Source organism: Heterodontus francisci, chromosome 32, assembly GCF_036365525.1.
Source record: "Heterodontus francisci isolate sHetFra1 chromosome 32, sHetFra1.hap1, whole genome shotgun sequence".
In the NCBI taxonomy this organism is placed as follows: domain Eukaryota; kingdom Metazoa; phylum Chordata; class Chondrichthyes; order Heterodontiformes; family Heterodontidae; genus Heterodontus; species Heterodontus francisci.
Window position 1 is genome coordinate 50,445,538 of NC_090402.1, and position 22,195 is coordinate 50,467,732.

The 22,195-nt window shown below is 44.6% G+C and overlaps 1 protein-coding gene across 1 annotated transcript; it reads right to left on the bottom strand.

The window, feature by feature from the left end:
- Positions 1-20,542: 20,542 nt before the first annotated feature.
- On the bottom strand, positions 20,543-21,892 carry LOC137347510 (radiation-inducible immediate-early gene IEX-1-like). The gene has a single exon (XM_068011956.1). It carries the CDS (start codon positions 21,665-21,667, stop codon positions 21,224-21,226), a length of 444 nt encoding a protein of 147 aa, XP_067868057.1. The 5' UTR covers positions 21,668-21,892; the 3' UTR covers positions 20,543-21,223.
- Between the last annotated feature and the right edge of the window lie 303 nt (positions 21,893-22,195).

Here is a 22,195-nt window from a genome sequence, read left to right on the forward strand (position 1 = left end):
TTACACAGACTCTGAATGTTTGACCCCGTCAGTTACACAGACTCTGATTGTTTGTACTGGTCAGTTACACAAACTCTGACTGTTTGTCCTGGTCAGTTACACAGACTCTGAATGTTTGACCCCGTCAGTTACACAGACTCTGATTGTTTGTTATGGTCATTTACACAGACTCTTATTGTTTGTACTGGTCATTTACACAGACTCTGATTGTTTGTCCTGGTCAGTTACACAGACTCTTATTGTTTGTCCTGGTCAGTTACACAAGCTCTGATTGTTTGTACTGGTCATTTACACAAACTCTGATTGTTTCTCCTGGTCAGTTGCACAGACTCTGATTGTTTCTCCTGGTCAGTTACACAGACTCTGATTGTTTGTCCTGGTCAGTTACACAAACTCTGATTGTTTGTACTGGTCATTTACACAGACTCTGAATGTTTGACCCCGTCAGTTACACAGACTCTGATTGTTTGTACTGGTCAGTTACACAGACTCTGAATGTTTGACCCCGTCAGTTACACAGACTCTGATTGTTTGTACTGGTCACTTACACAGACTCTGAATGTTTGACCCCGTCAGTTACACAGACTCTGATTGTTTGTACTGGTCAGTTACACAGACTCTGAATGTTTGACCCCGTCAGTTACACAGACTCTGATTGTTTGTACTGGTCAGTCACACAAACTCTGACTGTTTGTCCTAGTCAATTACACAGACTCTGAATGTTTGACCCCGTCAGTTACACAGACTCTGATTGTTTGTACTGGTCATTTACACAGACTCTGATTGTTTGTCCTGGTCAGTTACACAGACTCTTATTGTTTGTCCTGGTCAGTTACACAACCTCTGATTGTTTCTCCTGGTCATTTACACAAACTCTGATTGTTTCTCCTGGTCAGTTGCACAGACTCTGATTATTTGTACTGGTCAGTTACACAAACTCTGATTGTTTGTCCCGGTCAGTTACACAGACTCTGATTGTTTGTGCTGGTCAGTTGCACAGACTCTGATTGTTTGTACTGGTCAGTTCCACAGACTCTGATTGTTTGACCCAGTCAGTTACACAGACTCTGATTGTTTGTCCCAGTCAATTGCACAGACTCTGATTGATTGTCCCAGTCAGTTACACAGACTCTGATTGCGGATCCTGGTCAGTTACACAGACTCTGATTGTTTGTACTGGTCAGTTACACAGACTCTGATTGTTTGTACTGGTCATTTACACAGACTCTGATTGTTTGTACTGGTCATTGACACAGACTCTGAATGTTTGACCTGGTCAGTTACACAGACTCTTTTTGTTTGTCCTGGTCACTTACACAGACTCTGAATGTTTGACCCCGTCAGTTACACAGACTCTGATTGTTTGTACTGGTCATTTACACAGACTCTGATTGTTTGTACTGGTCATTGACACAGACTCTGAATGTTTGTCCTGGTCAGTTACACAGACTCTTTTTGTTTGTCCTGGTCACTTACACAGACTCTGAATGTTTGACCCCGTCAGTTACACAGACTCTGATAGCGGATCCTGGTCAGTTACACAGACTCTGATTGATTGTCCCAGTCAGTTACACAGACTCTGATTGCGGATCCTGGTCAGTTACACAGACTCTGATTGTTTGTACTGGTCAGTTACACAGACTCTGATTGTTTGTACTGGTCATTTACACAGACTCTGATTGTTTGTACTGGTCATTGACACAGACTCTGAATGTTTGTCCTGGTCAGTTACACAGACTCTTTTTGTTTGTCCTGGTCACTTACACAGACTCTGAATGTTTGACCCCGTCAGTTACACAGACTCTGATTGTTTGTACTGGTCAGTTACACAGACTCTGAATGTTTGACCCCGTCAGTTACACAGACTCTGATTGTTTGTACTGGTCAGTTACACAAACTCTGACTGTTTGTCCTCGTCAGTTACACAGACTCTGAATGTTTGACCCCGTCAGTTACACAGACTCTGATTGTTTGTACTGGTCATTTACACAGACTCTGATTGTTTGTCCTGGTCAGTTACACAGACTCTTATTGTTTGTCCTGGTCAGTTACACAACCTCTGATTGTTTCTCCTGGTCATTTACACAAACTCTGATTGTTTCTCCTGGTCAGTTGCACAGACTCTGATTGTTTGTCCTGTTCAGTTACACAGACTCTGATTGTTTGTCCTGGTCAGTTACACAAACTCTGATTGTTTGTACTGGTCATTTACACAGACTCTGAATGTTTGACCCCGTCAGTTACACAGACTCTGATTGTTTGTACTGGTCATTTACACAGACTCTGAATGTTTGACCCCGTCAGTTACACAGACTCTGATTGTTTGTACTGGTCAGTTACACAGATTCTGAATGTTTGACCCCGTCAGTTACACAGACTCTGATTGTTTGTCCTGGTCACTTACACAGACTCTGAATGTTTGACCCCGTCAGTTGCACAGACTCTGATTGTTTGTACTGGTCAGTTACACAGACTCTGAATGTTTGACCCCGTCAGTTGCACAGACTCTGATTGTTTGTACTGGTCAGTTACACAAACTCTGACTGTTTGTCCTGGTCAGTTACACAGACTCTGAATGTTTAACCCCGTCAGTTACACAGACTCTGATTGTTTGTACTGGTCACTTACACAGACTCTGATTGTTTGTCCTGGTCAGTTCCACAGACTCTGATTGTTTGACCCAGTCAGTTCCACAGACTCTGATTGTTTGACCCAGTCAGTTCCACAGACTCTGATTGTTTGACCCAGTCAGTTCCACAGACTCTGATTGTTTGTACTGGTCAGTTCCACAGACTCTGATTCTTTGACCCTGTCATTTACACAGACGCTGATTGTTTGTCCTGGTCAGTTGCACAAACTCTGATTGTTTGTACTGGTCAGTTACACAAACTCTGATTGTTTGTACTGGTCAGTTACACTAACTCCGATAGTTTGACCCAGTCAGTTACACAGACTCTGATTGTTTGTCCCAGTCAGTTGCACAGACTCTGATTGATTGTCCCAGTCAGTTACACAGACTCTGATTGCGGATCCTGGTCAGTTACACAGACTCTGATTGTTTGTACTGGTCAGTTACACAGACTCTGATTGTTTTCCCTGGTCAGTTACAGCAGAACTGATTGTTTGTACTGGTCAGTTCCACAGACTCTGATTGTTTGACCCTGTCAGTTACTCAGACGCTGATTGTTTGTCCTGGTCAGTTACACAAACTCTGATTGTTTGTACTGGTCAGTTACACAAACTCTGATTGTTTGTACTGGTCAGTTACACAAACTCCGATAGTTTGTCCCAGTCAGTTACACAGACTCTGATTATTTGTACGGGTCAGTTACACAAACTCTGATTGTTTGTCCCGGTCAGTTACACAGACTCTGATTGTTTGTACTGGTCAGTTGCACAGACTCTGATTGTTTGTCCTCGTCAGTTACACAAACTCTGATTGTTTGTCCCGGTCAGTTACACAGACTCTGATTGTTTGACCCAGTCAGTTCCACAGACTCTGATTGTTTGTACTGGTCAGTTACACAGACTCTGATTTTTTGACCCAGTCAGTTCCACAGACTCTGATTGTTTGTCCCAGTTAGTTACACAGACTCTGATTGTTTGTCCCAGTTAGTTACACAGACTCTGATTGTTTGTCCTGGTCAGTTCCACAGACTCTGATTGTTTGACCCAATCAGTTCCACAGACTCTGATAGTTTGACCCAGTCAGTTCCACAGACTCTGATTGTTTGTACTGGTCAGTTCCACAGACTCTGATTGTTTGACCCAGTCAGTTCCACAGACTCTGATTGTTTGACCCAATCAGTTCCACAGACTCTGATAGTTTGACCCAGTCAGTTCCACAGACTCTGATTGTTTGTACTGGTCAGTTCCACAGACTCTGATTGTTTGACCCAGTCAGTTCCACAGACTCTGATTGTTTGTCCCAGTCAGTTGCACAGACTCTGATTGTTTGTCCTGGTCAGTAACACAGACTCTGATTGTTTGTCCCAGTCAGTTGCACAGACTCTGATTGTTTGTACTGGTCAGTTCCACAGACTCTGATTGTTTGACCCAGTCAGTAACACAGACTCTGATTGTTTGTCCCAGTCAGTTGCACAGACTCTGATTGATTGTCCCAGTCAGTTGCACAGACTCTGATTGTTTGTCCCAGTCAGTTACACAGACTCTGATTGATTGTCCCAGTCAGTTACACAGACTCTGATTGCGGATCCTGTTCAGTTACACAGACTCTGATTGTTTGTACTGGTCAGTTACACAGACTCTGATTGTTTTCCCTGGTCAGTTACAGCAGAACTGATTGTTTGTACTGGTCAGTTCCACAGACTCTGATTGTTTGACCCTGTCAGTTACACAGACGCTGATTGTTTGTCCCAGTCAGTTGCACAGACTCTGATTGTTTGTACTGGTCAGTTCCACAGACTCTGATTGTTTTCCCTGGTCAGTTACAGCAGAACTGATTGTTTGTACTGGTCAGTTCCACAGACTCTGATTGTTTGACCCTGTCAGTTACACAGACGCTGATTGTTTGTCCTGGTCAGTTACACAAACTCTGATTGTTTGTACTGGTCAGTTACACAAACTCTGATTGTTTGTACTGGTCAGTTACACAAACTCCGATAGTTTGTCCCAGTCAGTTACACAGACTCTGATTATTTGTACTGGTCAGTTACACAAACTCTGATTGTTTGTCCCGGTCAGTTACACAGACTCTGATTGTTTGTGCTGGTCAGTTGCACAGACTCTGATTGTTTGTACTGGTCAGTTCCACAGACTCTGATTGTTTGACCCAGTCAGTTACACAGACTCTGATTGTTTGTCCCAGTCAGTTGCACAGACTCTGATTGTTTGTACTGGTCAGTTACACAGACTCTGATTGTTTGTTATGGTCATTTACACAGACTCTTATTGTTTGTACTGGTCATTTACACAGACTCTGATTGTTTGTCCTGGTCAGTTACACAGACTCTTATTGTTTGTCCTGGTCAGTTACACAAGCTCTGATTGTTTGTACTGGTCATTTACACAAACTCTGATTGTTTCTCCTGGTCAGTTGCACAGACTCTGATTGTTTCTCCTGGTCAGTTACACAGACTCTGATTGTTTGTCCTGGTCAGTTACACAAACTCTGATTGTTTGTACTGGTCATTTACACAGACTCTGAATGTTTGACCCCGTCAGTTACACAGACTCTGATTGTTTGTACTGGTCAGTTACACAGACTCTGAATGTTTGACCCCGTCAGTTACACAGACTCTGATTGTTTGTACTGGTCACTTACACAGACTCTGAATGTTTGACCCCGTCAGTTACACAGACTCTGATTGTTTGTACTGGTCAGTTACACAGACTCTGAATGTTTGACCCCGTCAGTTACACAGACTCTGATTGTTTGTACTGGTCAGTCACACAAACTCTGACTGTTTGTCCTGGTCAATTACACAGACTCTGAATGTTTGACCCCGTCAGTTACACAGACTCTGATTGTTTGTACTGGTCATTTACACAGACTCTGATTGTTTGTCCTGGTCAGTTACACAGACTCTTATTGTTTGTCCTGGTCAGTTACACAACCTCTGATTGTTTCTCCTGGTCATTTACACAAACTCTGATTGTTTCTCCTGGTCAGTTGCACAGACTCTGATTATTTGTACTGGTCAGTTACACAAACTCTGATTGTTTGTCCCGGTCAGTTACACAGACTCTGATTGTTTGTGCTGGTCAGTTGCACAGACTCTGATTGTTTGTACTGGTCAGTTCCACAGACTCTGATTGTTTGACCCAGTCAGTTACACAGACTCTGATTGTTTGTCCCAGTCAATTGCACAGACTCTGATTGATTGTCCCAGTCAGTTACACAGACTCTGATAGCGGATCCTGGTCAGTTACACAGACTCTGATTGATTGTCCCAGTCAGTTACACAGACTCTGATTGCGGATCCTGGTCAGTTACACAGACTCTGATTGTTTGTACTGGTCAGTTACACAGACTCTGATTGTTTGTACTGGTCATTTACACAGACTCTGATTGTTTGTACTGGTCATTGACACAGACTCTGAATGTTTGTCCTGGTCAGTTACACAGACTCTTTTTGTTTGTCCTGGTCACTTACACAGACTCTGAATGTTTGACCCCGTCAGTTACACAGACTCTGATTGTTTGTACTGGTCAGTTACACAGACTCTGAATGTTTGACCCCGTCAGTTACACAGACTCTGATTGTTTGTACTGGTCAGTTACACAAACTCTGACTGTTTGTCCTCGTCAGTTACACAGACTCTGAATGTTTGACCCCGTCAGTTACACAGACTCTGATTGTTTGTACTGGTCATTTACACAGACTCTGATTGTTTGTCCTGGTCAGTTACACAGACTCTTATTGTTTGTCCTGGTCAGTTACACAACCTCTGATTGTTTCTCCTGGTCATTTACACAAACTCTGATTGTTTCTCCTGGTCAGTTGCACAGACTCTGATTGTTTGTCCTGTTCAGTTACACAGACTCTGATTGTTTGTCCTGGTCAGTTACACAAACTCTGATTGTTTGTACTGGTCATTTACACAGACTCTGAATGTTTGACCCCGTCAGTTACACAGACTCTGATTGTTTGTACTGGTCATTTACACAGACTCTGAATGTTTGACCCCGTCAGTTACACAGACTCTGATTGTTTGTACTGGTCAGTTACACAGATTCTGAATGTTTGACCCCGTCAGTTACACAGACTCTGATTGTTTGTCCTGGTCACTTACACAGACTCTGAATGTTTGACCCCGTCAGTTGCACAGACTCTGATTGTTTGTACTGGTCAGTTACACAGACTCTGAATGTTTGACCCCGTCAGTTGCACAGACTCTGATTGTTTGTACTGGTCAGTTACACAAACTCTGACTGTTTGTCCTGGTCAGTTACACAGACTCTGAATGTTTAACCCCGTCAGTTACACAGACTCTGATTGTTTGTACTGGTCACTTACACAGACTCTGATTGTTTGTCCTGGTCAGTTCCACAGACTCTGATTGTTTGACCCAGTCAGTTCCACAGACTCTGATTGTTTGACCCAGTCAGTTCCACAGACTCTGATTGTTTGACCCAGTCAGTTCCACAGACTCTGATTGTTTGTACTGGTCAGTTCCACAGACTCTGATTCTTTGACCCTGTCATTTACACAGACGCTGATTGTTTGTCCTGGTCAGTTGCACAAACTCTGATTGTTTGTACTGGTCAGTTACACAAACTCTGATTGTTTGTACTGGTCAGTTACACTAACTCCGATAGTTTGACCCAGTCAGTTACACAGACTCTGATTGTTTGTCCCAGTCAGTTACACAGACTCTGATTGCGGATCCTGGTCAGTTACACAGACTCTGATTGTTTGTACTGGTCAGTTACACAGACTCTGATTGTTTTCCCTGGTCAGTTACAGCAGAACTGATTGTTTGTACTGGTCAGTTCCACAGACTCTGATTGTTTGACCCTGTCAGTTACTCAGACGCTGATTGTTTGTCCTGGTCAGTTACACAAACTCTGATTGTTTGTACTGGTCAGTTACACAAACTCTGATTGTTTGTACTGGTCAGTTACACAAACTCCGATAGTTTGTCCCAGTCAGTTACACAGACTCTGATTATTTGTACGGGTCAGTTACACAAACTCTGATTGTTTGTCCCGGTCAGTTACACAGACTCTGATTGTTTGTACTGGTCAGTTGCACAGACTCTGATTGTTTGTCCTCGTCAGTTACACAAACTCTGATTGTTTGTCCCGGTCAGTTACACAGACTCTGATTGTTTGACCCAGTCAGTTCCACAGACTCTGATTGTTTGTACTGGTCAGTTACACAGACTCTGATTTTTTGACCCAGTCAGTTCCACAGACTCTGATTGTTTGTCCCAGTTAGTTACACAGACTCTGATTGTTTGTCCCAGTTAGTTACACAGACTCTGATTGTTTGTCCTGGTCAGTTCCACAGACTCTGATTGTTTGACCCAATCAGTTCCACAGACTCTGATAGTTTGACCCAGTCAGTTCCACAGACTCTGATTGTTTGTACTGGTCAGTTCCACAGACTCTGATTGTTTGACCCAGTCAGTTCCACAGACTCTGATTGTTTGACCCAATCAGTTCCACAGACTCTGATAGTTTGACCCAGTCAGTTCCACAGACTCTGATTGTTTGTACTGGTCAGTTCCACAGACTCTGATTGTTTGACCCAGTCAGTTCCACAGACTCTGATTGTTTGTCCCAGTCAGTTGCACAGACTCTGATTGTTTGTCCTGGTCAGTAACACAGACTCTGATTGTTTGTCCCAGTCAGTTGCACAGACTCTGATTGTTTGTACTGGTCAGTTCCACAGACTCTGATTGTTTGACCCAGTCAGTAACACAGACTCTGATTGTTTGTCCCAGTCAGTTGCACAGACTCTGATTGATTGTCCCAGTCAGTTGCACAGACTCTGATTGTTTGTCCCAGTCAGTTACACAGACTCTGATTGATTGTCCCAGTCAGTTACACAGACTCTGATTGCGGATCCTGTTCAGTTACACAGACTCTGATTGTTTGTACTGGTCAGTTACACAGACTCTGATTGTTTTCCCTGGTCAGTTACAGCAGAACTGATTGTTTGTACTGGTCAGTTCCACAGACTCTGATTGTTTGACCCTGTCAGTTACACAGACGCTGATTGTTTGTCCCAGTCAGTTGCACAGACTCTGATTGTTTGTACTGGTCAGTTCCACAGACTCTGATTGTTTTCCCTGGTCAGTTACAGCAGAACTGATTGTTTGTACTGGTCAGTTCCACAGACTCTGATTGTTTGACCCTGTCAGTTACACAGACGCTGATTGTTTGTCCTGGTCAGTTACACAAACTCTGATTGTTTGTACTGGTCAGTTACACAAACTCTGATTGTTTGTACTGGTCAGTTACACAAACTCCGATAGTTTGTCCCAGTCAGTTACACAGACTCTGATTATTTGTACTGGTCAGTTACACAAACTCTGATTGTTTGTCCCGGTCAGTTACACAGACTCTGATTGTTTGTGCTGGTCAGTTGCACAGACTCTGATTGTTTGTACTGGTCAGTTCCACAGACTCTGATTGTTTGACCCAGTCAGTTACACAGACTCTGATTGTTTGTCCCAGTCAGTTGCACAGACTCTGATTGTTTGTACTGGTCAGTTACACAGACTCTGATTGTTTGACCCAGTCAGTTACACAGACTCTGATTGATTGTCCCAGTCAGTTACACAGACTCTGATTGATTGTCCCAGTCAGTTACACAGACTCTGATTGATTGTCCCAGTCAGTTACACAGACTCTGATTGCGGATCCTGGTCAGTTACACAGACTCTGATTGTTTGTACTGGTCAGTTACACAGACTCTGATTGTTTTCCCTGGTCAGTTACAGCAGAACTGATTGTTTGTACTGGTCAGTTCCACAGACTCTGATTGTTTGACCCTGTCAGTTACTCAGACGCTGATTGTTTTTCCCAGTCAGTTACACAGACTCTGATTATTTGTCCTGGTCAGTTACACAAACTCTGATTGTTTGTCCCGGTCAGTTACACAGACTCTGATTGTTTGTACTGGTCAGTTACACAGACTCTGATTGTTTGTCCCGGTCAGTTACACAGACTCTGATTGTTTGACCCAGTCAGTTCCACAGACTCTGATTGTTTGACCCAGTCAGTTCCACAGACTCTGATTGTTTGTACTGGTCAGTTACACAGACTCTGATTGTTTGACCCAGTCAGTTCCACAGACTCTGATTGTTTGTCCCAGTTAGTTACACAGACTCTGATTGTTTGTCCTGGTCAGTTACACAAACTCTGATTGTTTGTCCCGGTCAGTTACACAGACTCTGATTGTTTGACCCAGTCAGTTCCACAGACTCTGATTGTTTGGACTGGTCAGTTACACAGACTCTGATGGCTTGACCCAATCAGTTCCACAGACTCTGATTGTTTGTACTGGTCAGTTACACAGACTGATTTTTTGACCCAGTCAGTTCCACAGACTCTGATTGTTTGTCCCAGTTAGTTGCACAGACTCTGATTGTTTGTCCTGGTCAGTTCCACAGACTCTGATTGTTTGACCCAGTCAGTTCCACAGACTCTGATTGTTTGACCCAGTCAGTTCCACAGACTCTGATTGTTTGTCCCAGTCAGTTGCACAGACTCTGATTGTTTGTCCTGGTCAGTAACACAGACTCTGATTGTTTGTCCCAGTCAGTTGCACAGACTCTGATTGTTTGTACTGGTCAGTTCCACAGACTCTGATTGATTGTCCCAGTCAGTTACACAGACTCTGATTGCGGATCCTGTTCAGTTACACAGACTCTGATTGTTTGTACTGGTCAGTTACACAGACTCTGATTGTTTTCCCTGGTCAGTTACAGCAGAACTGATTGTTTGTACTGGTCAGTTCCACAGACTCTGATTGTTTGACCCTGTCAGTTACACAGACGCTGATTGTTTGTCCCAGTCAGTTCCACAGACTCTGATTGTTTGTCCCAGTCAGTTGCACAGACTCTGATTGATTGTCCCAGTCAGTTGCACAGACTCTGATTGTTTGTCCCAGTCAGTTACACAGACTCTGATTGATTGTCCCAGTCAGATACACAGACTCTGATTGCGGATCCTGTTCAGTTACACAGACTCTGATTGTTTGTACTGGTCAGTTCCACAGACTCTGATTGTTTTCCCTGGTCAGTTACAGCAGAACTGATTGTTTGTACTGGTCAGTTCCACAGACTCTGATTGTTTGACCCTGTCAGTTACACAGACGCTGATTGTTTGTCCCAGTCAGCTGCACAGACTCTGATTGTTTGTACTGGTCAGTTCCACAGACTCTGATTGTTTGACCCAGTCAGTTACACAGACTCTGATTGTTTGTGCTGGTCAGTTGCACAGACTCTGATTGTTTGTACTGGTCAGTTCCACAGACTCTGATTGTTTGACCCAGTCAGTTACACAGACTCTGATTGTTTGTCCCAGTCAGTTACACAGACTCTGATTGTTTGTCCCAGTCAGTTACACAGACTCTGATTGTTTGACCCAGTCAGTTACACAGACTCTGATTGTTTGACCCAGTCAGTTACACAGACTCTGATTGATTGTCCCAGTCAGTTACACAGACTCTGATTGCGGATCCTGGTCAGTTACACAGACTCTGATTGTTTGTACTGGTCAGTTACACAGACTCTGATTGTTTTCCCTGGTCAGTTACAGCAGAACTGATTGTTTGTACTGGTCAGTTCCACAGACTCTGATTGTTTGACCCTGTCAGTTACACAGACGCTGATTGTTTGTCCTGGTCAGTTACACAAACTCTGATTGTTTGTACTGGTCAGTTACACAAACTCTGATTGTTTGTACTGGTCAGTTACACAAACTCCGATAGTTTGTCCCAGTCAGTTACACAGACTCTGATTATTTGTACTGGTCAGTTACACAAACTCTGATTGTTTGTCCCGGTCAGTTACACAGACTCTGATTGTTTGTGCTGGTCAGTTGCACAGACTCTGATTGTTTGTACTGGTCAGTTCCACAGACTCTGATTGTTTGACCCAGTCAGTTACACAGACTCTGATTGTTTGTCCCAGTCAGTTGCACAGACTCTGATTGTTTGTACTGGTCAGTTACACAGACTCTGATTGTTTGACCCAGTCAGTTACACAGACTCTGATTGATTGTCCCAGTCAGTTACACAGACTCTGATTGCGGATCCTGGTCAGTTACACAGACTCTGATTGTTTGTACTGGTCAGTTACACAGACTCTGATTGTTTTCCCTGGTCAGTTACAGCAGAACTGATTGTTTGTACTGGTCAGTTCCACAGACTCTGATTGTTTGACCCTGTCAGTTACTCAGACGCTGATTGTTTGTCCTGGTCAGTTACACAAACTCTGATTGTTTGTACTGGTCAGTTACACAAACTCTGATTGTTTGTACTGGTCAGTTACACAAACTCCGATAGTTTTTCCCAGTCAGTTACACAGACTCTGATTATTTGTCCTGGTCAGTTACACAAACTCTGATTGTTTGTCCCGGTCAGTTACACAGACTCTGATTGTTTGTACTGGTCAGTTACACAGACTCTGATTGTTTGTCCCGGTCAGTTACACAGACTCTGATTGTTTGACCCAGTCAGTTCCACAGACTCTGATTGTTTGACCCAGTCAGTTCCACAGACTCTGATTGTTTGTACTGGTCAGTTACACAGACTCTGATTGTTTGACCCAGTCAGTTCCACAGACTCTGATTGTTTGTCCCAGTTAGTTACACAGACTCTGATTGTTTGTCCTGGTCAGTTACACAAACTCTGATTGTTTGTCCCGGTCAGTTACACAGACTCTGATTGTTTGACCCAGTCAGTTCCACAGACTCTGATTGTTTGGACTGGTCAGTTACACAGACTCTGATGGCTTGACCCAGTCAGTTCCACAGACTCTGATTGTTTGTACTGGTCAGTTACAAAGACTCTGATTTTTTGACCCAGTCAGTTCCACAGACTCTGATTGTTTGTCCCAGTTAGTTACACAGACTCTGATTGTTTGTCCCAGTTAGTTGCACAGACTCTGATTGTTTGTCCTGGTCAGTTCCACAGACTCTGATTGTTTGACCCAGTCAGTTCCACAGACTCTGATTGTTTGACCCAGTCAGTTCCACAGACTCTGATTGTTTGTCCCAGTCAGTTGCACAGACTCTGATTGTTTGTCCTGGTCAGTAACACAGACTCTGATTGTTTGTCCCAGTCAGTTGCACAGACTCTGATTGTTTGTACTGGTCAGTTCCACAGACTCTGATTGATTGTCCCAGTCAGTTACACAGACTCTGATTGCGGATCCTGTTCAGTTACACAGACTCTGATTGTTTGTACTGGTCAGTTACACAGACTCTGATTGTTTTCCCTGGTCAGTTACAGCAGAACTGATTGTTTGTACTGGTCAGTTCCACAGACTCTGATTGTTTGACCCTGTCAGTTACACAGACGCTGATTGTTTGTCCCAGTCAGTTCCACAGACTCTGATTGTTTGTCCCAGTCAGTTGCACAGACTCTGATTGATTGTCCCAGTCAGTTGCACAGACTCTGATTGTTTGTCCCAGTCAGTTACACAGACTCTGATTGATTGTCCCAGTCAGATACACAGACTCTGATTGCGGATCCTGTTCAGTTACACAGACTCTGATTGTTTTCCCTGGTCAGTTACAGCAGAACTGATTGTTTGTACTGGTCAGTTCCACAGACTCTGATTGTTTGACCCTGTCAGTTACACAGACGCTGATTGTTTGTCCCAGTCAGCTGCACAGACTCTGATTGTTTGTACTGGTCAGTTCCACAGACTCTGATTGTTTGACCCAGTCAGTTACACAGACTCTGATTGTTTGTGCTGGTCAGTTGCACAGACTCTGATTGTTTGTACTGGTCAGTTCCACAGACTCTGATTGTTTGACCCAGTCAGTTACACAGACTCTGATTGTTTGTCCCAGTCAGTTACACAGACTCTGATTGTTTGTCCCAGTCAGTTACACAGACTCTGATTGTTTGACCCAGTCAGTTACACAGACTCTGATTGTTTGACCCAGTCAGTTACACAGACTCTGATTGATTGTCCCAGTCAGTTACACAGACTCTGATTGCGGATCCTGGTCAGTTACACAGACTCTGATTGTTTGTACTGGTCAGTTACACAGACTCTGATTGTTTTCCCTGGTCAGTTACAGCAGAACTGATTGTTTGTACTGGTCAGTTCCACAGACTCTGATTGTTTGACCCTGTCAGTTACACAGACGCTGATTGTTTGTCCTGGTCAGTTACACAAACTCTGATTGTTTGTACTGGTCAGTTACACAAACTCTGATTGTTTGTACTGGTCAGTTACACAAACTCCGATAGTTTGTCCCAGTCAGTTACACAGACTCTGATTATTTGTACTGGTCAGTTACACAAACTCTGATTGTTTGTCCCGGTCAGTTACACAGACTCTGATTGTTTGTGCTGGTCAGTTGCACAGACTCTGATTGTTTGTACTGGTCAGTTCCACAGACTCTGATTGTTTGACCCAGTCAGTTACACAGACTCTGATTGTTTGTCCCAGTCAGTTGCACAGACTCTGATTGTTTGTACTGGTCAGTTACACAGACTCTGATTGTTTGACCCAGTCAGTTACACAGACTCTGATTGATTGTCCCAGTCAGTTACACAGACTCTGATTGCGGATCCTGGTCAGTTACACAGACTCTGATTGTTTGTACTGGTCAGTTACACAGACTCTGATTGTTTTCCCTGGTCAGTTACAGCAGAACTGATTGTTTGTACTGGTCAGTTCCACAGACTCTGATTGTTTGACCCTGTCAGTTACTCAGACGCTGATTGTTTGTCCTGGTCAGTTACACAAACTCTGATTGTTTGTACTGGTCAGTTACACAAACTCTGATTGTTTGTACTGGTCAGTTACACAAACTCCGATAGTTTTTCCCAGTCAGTTACACAGACTCTGATTATTTGTCCTGGTCAGTTACACAAACTCTGATTGTTTGTCCCGGTCAGTTACACAGACTCTGATTGTTTGTACTGGTCAGTTACACAGACTCTGATTGTTTGTCCCGGTCAGTTACACAGACTCTGATTGTTTGACCCAGTCAGTTCCACAGACTCTGATTGTTTGACCCAGTCAGTTCCACAGACTCTGATTGTTTGTACTGGTCAGTTACACAGACTCTGATTGTTTGACCCAGTCAGTTCCACAGACTCTGATTGTTTGTCCCAGTTAGTTACACAGACTCTGATTGTTTGTCCTGGTCAGTTACACAAACTCTGATTGTTTGTCCCGGTCAGTTACACAGACTCTGATTGTTTGACCCAGTCAGTTCCACAGACTCTGATTGTTTGGACTGGTCAGTTACACAGACTCTGATGGCTTGACCCAGTCAGTTCCACAGACTCTGATTGTTTGTACTGGTCAGTTACAAAGACTCTGATTTTTTGACCCAGTCAGTTCCACAGACTCTGATTGTTTGTCCCAGTTAGTTACACAGACTCTGATTGTTTGTCCCAGTTAGTTGCACAGACTCTGATTGTTTGTCCTGGTCAGTTCCACAGACTCTGATTGTTTGACCCAGTCAGTTCCACAGACTCTGATTGTTTGACCCAGTCAGTTCCACAGACTCTGATTGTTTGTCCCAGTCAGTTGCACAGACTCTGATTGTTTGTACTGGTCAGTAACACAGACTCTGATTGTTTGTCCTGGTCAGTAACACAGACTCTGATTGTTTGTCCTGGTCAGTAACACAGACTCTGATTGTTTGTCCCAGTCAGTTGCACAGACTCTGATTGTTTGTACTGGTCAGTTCCACAGACTCTGATTGATTGTCCCAGTCAGTTACACAGACTCTGATTGCGGATCCTGTTCAGTTACACAGACTCTGATTGTTTGTACTGGTCAGTTACACAGACTCTGATTGTTTTCCCTGGTCAGTTACAGCAGAACTGATTGTTTGTACTGGTCAGTTCCACAGACTCTGATTGTTTGACCCTGTCAGTTACACAGACGCTGATTGTTTGTCCCAGTCAGTTCCACAGACTCTGATTGTTTGTCCCAGTCAGTTGCACAGACTCTGATTGATTGTCCCAGTCAGTTGCACAGACTCTGATTGTTTGTCCCAGTCAGTTACACAGACTCTGATTGATTGTCCCAGTCAGATACACAGACTCTGATTGCGGATCCTGTTCAGTTACACAGACTCTGATTGTTTTCCCTGGTCAGTTACAGCAGAACTGATTGTTTGTACTGGTCAGTTCCACAGACTCTGATTGTTTGACCCTGTCAGTTACACAGACGCTGATTGTTTGTCCCAGTCAGCTGCACAGACTCTGATTGTTTGTACTGGTCAGTTCCACAGACTCTGATTGTTTGACCCAGTCAGTTACACAGACTCTGATTGTTTGTCCCAGTCAGTTGCACAGACTCTGATTTTTTGTACTGGTCAGTTACACAGACTCTGATTGTTTGTCCCAGTCAGTTACACAGACTCTGATTGTTTGACCCAGTCAGTTACACAGACTCTGATTGTTTGACCCAGTCAGTTACACAGACTCTGATTGATTGTCCCAGTCAGTTACACAGACTCTGATTGCGGATTCTGGTCAGTTACACAGACTCTGATTGTTTGTACTGGTCAGTTACACAGACTCTGATTGTTTTCCCTGGTCAGTTACAGCAGAACTGATTGTTTGTACTGGTCAGTTCCACAGACTCTGATTGTTTGACCCTGTCAGTTACACAGACGCTGATTGTTTGTCCTGGTCAGTTACACAAACTCTGATTGTTTGTACTGGTCAGTTACACAAACTCTGATTGTTTGTACTGGTCAGTTACACAAACTCCGATAGTTTGTCCCAGTCAGTTACACAGACTCTGATTATTTGTACTGGTCAGTTACACAAACTCTGATTGTTTGTCCCGGTCAGTTACACAGACTCTGATTGTTTGTGCTGGTCAGTTGCACAGACTCTGATTGTTTGTACTGGTCAGTTCCACAGACTCTGATTGTTTGACCCAGTCAGTTACACAGACTCTGATTGTTTGTCCCAGTCAGTTGCACAGACTCTGATTGTTTGACCCAGTCAGTCACACAGACTCTGATTGATTGTCCCAGTCAGTTACACAGACTCTGATTGCGGATCCTGGTCAGTTACACAGACTCTGATTGTTTGTACTGGTCAGTTACACAGACTCTGATTGTTTTCCCTGGTCAGTTACAGCAGAACTGATTGTTTGTACTGGTCAGTTCCACAGACTCTGATTGTTTGACCCTGTCAGTTACTCAGACGCTGATTGTTTGTCCTGGTCAGTTACACAAACTCTGATTGTTTGTACTGGTCAGTTACACAAACTCTGATTGTTTGTACTGGTCAGTTACACAAACTCCGATAGTTTGTCCCAGTCAGTTACACAGACTCTGATTATTTGTACTGGTCAGTTACACAAACTCTGATTGTTTGTCCCCGTCAGTTACACAGACTCTGATTGTTTGTACTGGTCAGTTACACAGACTCTGATTGTTTGTCCCGGTCAGTTACACAGACTCTGATTGTTTGACCCAGTCAGTTCCACAGACTCTGATTGTTTGACCCAGTCAGTTCCACAGACTCTGATTGTTTGTACTGGTCAGTTACACAGACTCTGATTGTTTGACCCAGTCAGTTCCACAGACTCTGATTGTTTGTTCCAGTTAGTTACACAGACTCTGATTGTTTGTCCTGGTCAGTTACACAAACTCTGATTGTTTGTCCCGGTCAGTTACACAGACTCTGATTGTTTGACCCAGTCAGTTCCACAGACTCTGATTGTTTGGACTGGTCAGTTACACAGACTCTGATGGCTTGACCCAGTCAGTTCCACAGACTCTGATTGTTTGTCCCAGTTAGTTACACAGACTCTGATTGTTTTTACTGGTCAGTTACACAAACTCTGATTGAAGATCCCGGTCAGTTGCACAGACTCTGATTGTTTGTCCTGGTCAGTTACACAGACTCTGATTGTTTGTACTGGTCAGTTACACAGACTCTGAATGTTTGGCCTGGTCACTTACACAGACTCTGAATGTTTGACCCCGTCAGTTACACAGACTCTGATTGTTTTTTTTTTAGAATTAGAATTAGAATATTACAGCGCAGTACAGGCCCTTCGGCCCTCGATGTTGCGCCGATCATCTGACCTACACTATTCCATTTACATCCATATGTCTATCCAATGACCACTTAAATGCCCTTAAAGTTGGCGAGTCTACTACTGTTGCAGGCAGGGCGTTCCACGCCCCTACTACTCTCTGCGTAAAGAAACTACCTCTGACATCTGTCCTATATCTTTCACCCCTCAACTTAAAGCTATGTCCCCTCGTGTTTGCCATCCTCATCCGAGGAAAAAGACTCTCACTATCCACCCTATCTAACCCTCTGATTATCTTGTATGTCTCTATTAAGTCACCTCTCCTCCTCCTTCTCTCTAACGAAAACAACCCCAAGTCCCTCAGCCTTTCCTCGTAAGACCTTCCTTCCATACCAGGCAACATCCTAGTAAATCTCCTCTGCACCCTTTCCAAAGCTTCGACATCCTTCCTATAATGCGGTGACCAGAACTGCACGCAATACTCCAGGTGCGGCCTCACCAGAGTTTTGTACAGCTGCATCATGACCCCGTGGCTCTGAAACTCGATCCCCCTACTAATAAAGGCTAACACACCATATGCCTTCTTAACAGCCCTATTAACCTGGGTAGCAACTTTCAGGGATTTATGTACCTGGATACCAAGATCTCTCTGCTCATCTACACTACCAAGAATCTTCCCATTAGCCCAGTACTCTGCATTGCTGTTACTCCTTCCAAAGTGAATCACCTCACACTTCTCCGCATTAAACTCCATTTGCCATCTCTCAGCCCAGCTCTGCAGCCTATCTATGTCCCTCTGTACCCTACAACACCCTTCGACACTATCCACAACTCCACCGACCTTCGTGTCATCCGCAAATTTACTAACCCACCCTTCTACACCCTCATCCAGGTCGTTTATAAAAATGACAAACAGCAGTGGCCCCAAAACAGAACCTTGCGGTACACCACTAGTAACTAAACTCCAGGATGAACATTTGCCATCAACCACCACCCTCTGTCTTCTTTCAGCTAGCCAATTTCTGATCCAAAGCTCTAAATCACCTTCAACCCCATACTTGCGTATTTTCTGCAATAGCCTACCGTGGGGAACCTTATCAAACGCCTTACTGAAATCCATATACACCACATCCACGGCTTTACCCTCATCCACCTGTTTGGTCACCTTCTCGAAAAACTCAATAAGGTTTGTGAGGCACGACCTACCTTTCACAAAACCGTGCTGACTATCGCAAATGAACTTATTCTTTTCAAGATGATTATAAATCCTGTCTCTTATAACCTTTTCCAACATTTTACCCACAACCGAAGTAAGGCTCACAGGTCTATAATTACCAGGGCTGTCTCTACTCCCCTTCTTGAACAAGGGGACAACATTTGCTATCCTCCAGTCCTCCGGCACTACTCCTGTCGACAATGACGACTTAAAGATCAACAACAACGGCTCTGCAATCTCCTCCCTGGCTTCCCAGAGAATCCTAGGATAAATCCCATCTGGCCCAGGGGACTTATCTATTTTCACTCTTTCCAAAATTGCTAACACCTCCTCCTTGTGAATCTCAATCCCATCTAGCCTAGTAGGCTGTATCTCAGTAATCTCCTCGGCAACATTTTCTTTCTCTACTGTAAATACTGACGAAAAATATTCATTTAACGCTTCCCCTATCTCCTCTGATTCCGCACACAACTTCCCACTACTATCCTTGATTGGCCCTGTTCTAACTCTTATCATTCGTTTATTCCTAATATACCTATAGAAAGCCTTAGGGTTTTCTTTGATCCTATCCGCCAATGACTTCTCGTGTCCTCTCCTTGCTCTTCTTAGCCCTCCCTTTAGATCCTTCCTGGCTAGCTTGTAACTCTCAAGCGCCCTAACTGAGCCTTCACGTCTCATCCTAACATAAGCCGCCCTCTTCCTCTTGACAAGCGCTTCAACTTCTTGAGTAAACCACGGCTCCCTCGCTCGACAACTTCCTCCCTGCCTGACAGGTACACACTTATCAAGGACACGCATTAGCTGCTCCTTGAATAAGCTCCACATTTCGTTTGTGCCCATCCCCTGCAGTTTCCTTCCCCATCCTACACATCCTAAATCTTGCCTAATCGCGTCATAATTTCCTTTCCCCCAGCTATAATTCTTGCCCTGCGGTATATACCTGTCCCTGCCCATCGCTAAGGTAAACCTAACCGAATTGTGATCACTATCGCCAAAGTGCTCACCTACATCTAAATCTTAACACCTGACCGGGTTCATTACCCAGTACCAAATCCAATGTGGCATCGCCCCTGGTTGGCCTGTCCACATACTGTGTCAGAAAACCCTCCTGCACACACTGGACAAAAACAGACCCATTTGTACTGGTCAGTTACACAGACGCTGATTGTTTGTACTGGTCAGTTACACAAACTCTGATTGTTTGTCCCAGTCAGTTACACAGACTCTGTTTGCAGGCCCTTTGATATATTTCTGACTGCCACCAGTTCACCGATCCGCACTGAGCCGTTAAACACAATCTGTTAAAAAAAATCCTGCAACTGCAGTGGATGGGCCTGTGGTGGGAGTTGGATGTTCTGAGTTGAATTGCAGACCCACCTTCAGCTCATGGGGCAGCGCCCAGAATTTACAGTTGTCCCTCCGGTACACCTATGTAAACTGTTGTGACTGCCGGGGTCTGGGGCCAAGCTTCAGTGCTACTCCACCCCGGGGCTCAGTTCACCAATCGTGCTCCTCCTGTCCTGGGACCCGCTAATTCTCCCCCTCCCCTGCTGTCCAGTGCCCTCCAGCCAGCTCACCCCAGACATCCTAACATTAAAACGCACATTACACAGAATTATCGTGAACTTTTTATTCATTAAATTTCACACACTTGTCTCAGACATTAGAATAAATACCATAAATAAATTCAAATACACAAAACTTGTTAAAATCATTAATAGTTCAAGTGTTGACTGGGGGCCACTCCAGATGTCAGTTCCTGCAGTGGTTTTCGGATCCCCAGACAGGGTTTGTCCCGGGATAGCAACCCGTTCCGAAGAAGGGTCACTGAAACGAAACGTTAACTCTGCTTCTCTTTCCACAGATGCTGCCAGACCTGCTGAGTGATTCCAGCATTTCTTGTTTTTATTTCAGATTTCCAGCATCCGCAGTATTTTGCTTTTAATTTATTATAGCAACCCTTTCTTTCAGAACAGTGTAGAGGGATCTAACCCATTTGGTTACCCTCAGGTCCCCTTTACATTTTACATAAATAATTTTATTAAAATCAGATAAATAAAACAAAATAAAAGCAAAATAAAGACAAACTCGTGGCTCGGGCTCGCAGTCCATTCAGCAGCAGTTTGATTTACAGTCCCAATGTGACACAATCCCGGTCGCCACATCTTCATCTGCCCTCAGAGGGCAAGTTTCTGTTGGAGGAAATTGGTATCGAACCTGGCAGTTTGCACCACAGTCCAGCTCACTCACTTTTCCCGAGTCCACCTGGTGCCAGGATTCCTAGTCCAGTCTCGGACCTGGCCAGGATCAGCACGTTCCTCTGGGGCTTTACAGTCTCAGGGAAGTTACCTCCACGAAGAGCTCCAGATAGGCGCAGGTCATTGTCTTGGGGGTTTGCTCCGGCTCGGCTTGGACCATGTGGCTGCTGTTAAAGCCGAGCCCGAGCCCGAGCCCGAGCCCGGCTTCGAGCGAGCACTGAGGGAGCCCGGGGCTGCTCAGCTCCTCCTGTTCGGCCAGAGGCGCCGGCTGTTCCGAGTAGACCTGCAGGGCGATCACGGTGCAGAGGAGCAGGAGCCAGGTCTTAGTGTGGTCTCTCCGCTGGGGAGGCAGGTACCGCCTCACGATGGCCGGGTACAGGACCCGGCGGGGCCGCTTGCTGCTCCGGCTGGGCTGGCACCGGGACATGACCCGCAGCGACTCCGTGTCGAAAGTGAAGATGTCGCCTTGAGGTCGGTGCGGCTCAGAGCGGCCAGCGGCAGTGCGGAGACACATGGCCCGGAGCAGCTCGACTGTGTGTGGCTTCAGGAGCTCGTCTGTCTCTCTGGCTGCAGTCTGTGTCTCTCCTGCTGGTGTCTGCGTCTCTCCTGCTGGAGTCAGTGTACCTTTCTCTGAATGTTATTTGCTGTCTGGCCAGTATTTTTATGGGTCTTATTGGCTGTTTGTCTCTCTGGTTAGATTCTGTTTCTTTCACTATACTGCCTGCGCTGTGATTTCCACATCCCTTTTATATTCTCACCTCACATCTAACTTTCTCAATCCCTCCCCCATCTCATTGGCAGCCACACCTCCCCGTGTTCATTCAGGCGCCTTTTCCCATCACTAATTTCTTTATTTCTCACTCCCGGCCCTCGTGTGGCCTCATCTGCATTTACTTCTAGTTCAGACTGTGTACGGTTGCACGTTCTCCATGTCGTTTTTTGGACCTTGTTTCCATTTCTTTGTCAGTTCCCGTTATTCGGCAAAGTGACATTTGTACAATAAAATAAAAGCAAAATACTGCAGATGCTGGAAATCTGAAAT